Source organism: Asparagus officinalis, unplaced genomic scaffold (genome assembly GCF_001876935.1).
Source record: "Asparagus officinalis unplaced genomic scaffold, Aspof.V1 AsparagusV1_Un2633, whole genome shotgun sequence".
Taxonomy (NCBI): Eukaryota; Viridiplantae; Streptophyta; class Magnoliopsida; order Asparagales; family Asparagaceae; genus Asparagus; species Asparagus officinalis.
This window is the reverse complement of record NW_017974892.1, coordinates 1-2,761: the sequence shown is the minus strand read 5'-3', so window position 1 is coordinate 2,761 and position 2,761 is coordinate 1. Positions and strand designations below refer to the sequence as shown.

General features: G+C 34.1%; 1 protein-coding gene across 1 annotated transcript; it reads right to left on the bottom strand.

Moving 5' to 3' along the window:
- Positions 1-40: 40 nt before the first annotated feature.
- Positions 41-2,740, bottom strand: LOC109828600 (E3 ubiquitin-protein ligase SPL2-like). Its single transcript, XM_020395560.1, has 3 exons — positions 714-2,740; positions 425-595; positions 41-322 (listed from the first exon to the last, which is right to left on the bottom strand). Exons 1-3 carry the CDS (start codon positions 825-827, stop codon positions 197-199), a joined length of 411 nt encoding a protein of 136 aa, XP_020251149.1. The 5' UTR covers positions 828-2,740; the 3' UTR covers positions 41-196.
- Between the last annotated feature and the right edge of the window lie 21 nt (positions 2,741-2,761).

Genomic DNA, 2,761 nt, shown 5'->3' with positions numbered 1-2,761 from the left:
GTAATTCTGAAAATGAGACATGTTTGACAAAAACCAGATGATAGAGTACACTGAGTTAGTATGGAAAGTATCAAAGAACTTAACCAACTTTAGTATTTTAATGAATAGCACAAGTCAACATGGTGAATAAGATTAATCAGAATGATTATCACTTATGCCAGAGAACAAATGGAGAAAACAATTTCCCATATAAATCTTACAAAAAACATGGAAGATCCGGACATGATCTGATTTCAAGAGATCCTTCAAATATTCTGCAAATGCCAACTGCAGTGATCTCCTTTCCAACTGGAAGAATCTTTTCTTCATCCAGTAGTGCAACCTTGCAAAACCAAATTGTTGTAGTAAGAACTGTAAAAGACGGCAAATGTTTATCTAGGACACAACTCTGAAAATGAAAAATTAGGTATAGGCAAGAACTTACGGGGTACCCATTACCAAAGATGACCTGGAAAAATGTATAAGCTGTAGGTTGCACAGGGTGTAACTGATGATAAACAGTAGTGAGAGGGAGTGGGTGAGCAGAACCCTCCAAAGAAACATTAACAAACCCTGAGCTAGGCCTCTGAGTAGCTTCCACAAGAACAAAGGGAACCTAGAAAGCCACACGAGAAACAATTAAGCCATCCAATTTGTCATGTTTAGCCATAGTTTGCTAACAGAACTAGTGAATCTTGAAATTTGTAGTCTTGCAGGTAGGATGAATATCTCACAGATCTGAATGAAATTGATTTTTGTTCCTTCCATGATTTTGCCAAGAATGCATGTAGATCAAACCTCCATCCCAAAATACCTCTCCACTCATTGTAGAGGCACTTCACAAACATAAATCACAAAGTACAGATCAATATTTAGCACAATAAGCATGACCTTTAATCTTCGCAAATAAGAAATAATTAAAAAAGTACCCATCGATATGAGGGAAAAAGTTGGAATTCTCTCATTATTATATGAAGATTAGGATATGTCCAAACCCTGAGAAGACATCTTCATCAACTATGCCTATATTTAAGTCATCTTTGTAGTGGAATCACAATATTTGAATCCACCATATCCCTTTCTCCTTGAAAGTATAATTTTTGTAGCATCCATAGGCAAAGAAAGATGAACAAAAATCACATGCCAACTCCTAAATGACAAGCATAACACATCAAGCAAACAGCGGCGAGGAAAACTTTCTTGGGGAGCAAACAACAAATAACTTTTTACCTAAATATAAAAAATATAATATTATAAAACTATAACACGTGATGGAAATGCAATTTAGTGCACTTTATCAGCTACATGCATCTTTTTTGGTCTGTAATGTCATAGATAAACAAAGTGAGTATCTTCACTAATGGCTCACTTATGCTAATGAATTCAAAAGAATGACTATTTGATAGTTAAAAGTATCTTACAAAGTACAGTATTGCAATTGCATTCTAACATATTCGTTATATAACATACACATCAAATCGAATTTATATAACAAACAATTGATATGCACCAAGTAATTGATAAAATTTATTTGCATTCTTGATGAATTTAACTTTTTGAAGTGTGTTCATAAGAGAAAACATGTGAATAATTGAAAGTAATGAATCTTTTAACCAAACAAAATCAACTATTTAACCAAAACAATAAAAAAAACTAAAAATCACCTAAAATGCAAGAACTCAGAGTTTGAAAAGAGCAAGAATTCAACAAGAATAAGATCTTGACAAGAAGCTTGGACGAGTAGAAAACTTCTGTGAGAGGCTTGGTCAAGAATAATAACTCATTGCTTGATGAACTTCAATGAGATGCTTCTAGAAGCAACTTCAAGCGCCTCTCTATCCAGAGAATTGGGGCACAACCTCACGGAAAAGGAAACTTGAGAGGAAGAGAGGTTTGGAGACAGAAAATTTGAAATAGGAGAATCAGATTTTAAGGCATAGAAGTTTTGAAAAAAAAAGTCTCTTGAGTCTTGATTGGGAGACTTATCAGACACAGAGAATAGATTTTATGAGTTTCTGGTTGATAAAGAACTAAATCTACATACTTAAATGGGTAGCTAATTGGTAGGCATTATATAAGCAAAAGTCAGGGTGCAAATATCCTAAAACTTATAACGACTAAAGAAAAGCTAAAATTTCAACTTGATATAAGGACTTAAAAAACTAAAATTTCAACTTGATATAAGGACTTAAAAGACTAAAATTTCAGCTAAAATTTCTTTTGTTAGGGTTGCAACTGCACCTCTAACCTTCTACATACATCCGCCCCCGCAAACAAATGGTGAACACCCTGCATCTCTTTCACCTTGTCATTCAAAACACTTCTAAATTATAAAATGATGGGCAGCCAGGTACCAAACCCAGTAGGCAATATAACAAAAGAACAAGCAGGATGAGCTTTGTTACAGTTTTTTTTCAGTAATAGCCATCACAGTTTGTCCAACCAAAACATTTAAAACAGGTTTTAATTGGATTAAAAAACTTACATAAAGGAAGAGTTCATATACTGACCAAATACTCCTAACAATGTAAATTATGTAACATACATCATCATTATTGGAGAAGCACTTTGGAGATTGTAAAAGATACACTTGAGTAGCTTCTGAATAATCCTTAAAGGTGGAAAAAACGCACTACTGTGAACTATATTTTCTACCATCTCATTATATCCTTACAGAGCCTAGATTGTTTTGCTTATCACATTCGACCATATAAAACTTTGGGAACTTTGTAAAATGTGCATACCATACGTCAAAACTCTATTACCCCCCCCCCCCCCCCCC

Bases quoted from the DNA above. Each gene is read 5' to 3' on its own strand.
- LOC109828600 (XM_020395560.1), bottom strand. From the start codon at position 827: ATGTTTGTGAAGTGCCTCTACAATGAGTGGAGAGGTATTTTGGGATGG. The intron at 596-713 runs GTGAGATATTCA...GTGGCTTTCTAG, and splicing joins AATCAATTTCATTCAGATCT to GTTCCCTTTGTTCTTGTGGA. The intron at 323-424 runs GTAAGTTCTTGC...TGGTTTTGCAAG, and splicing joins TCTTTGGTAATGGGTACCCC to GTTGCACTACTGGATGAAGA.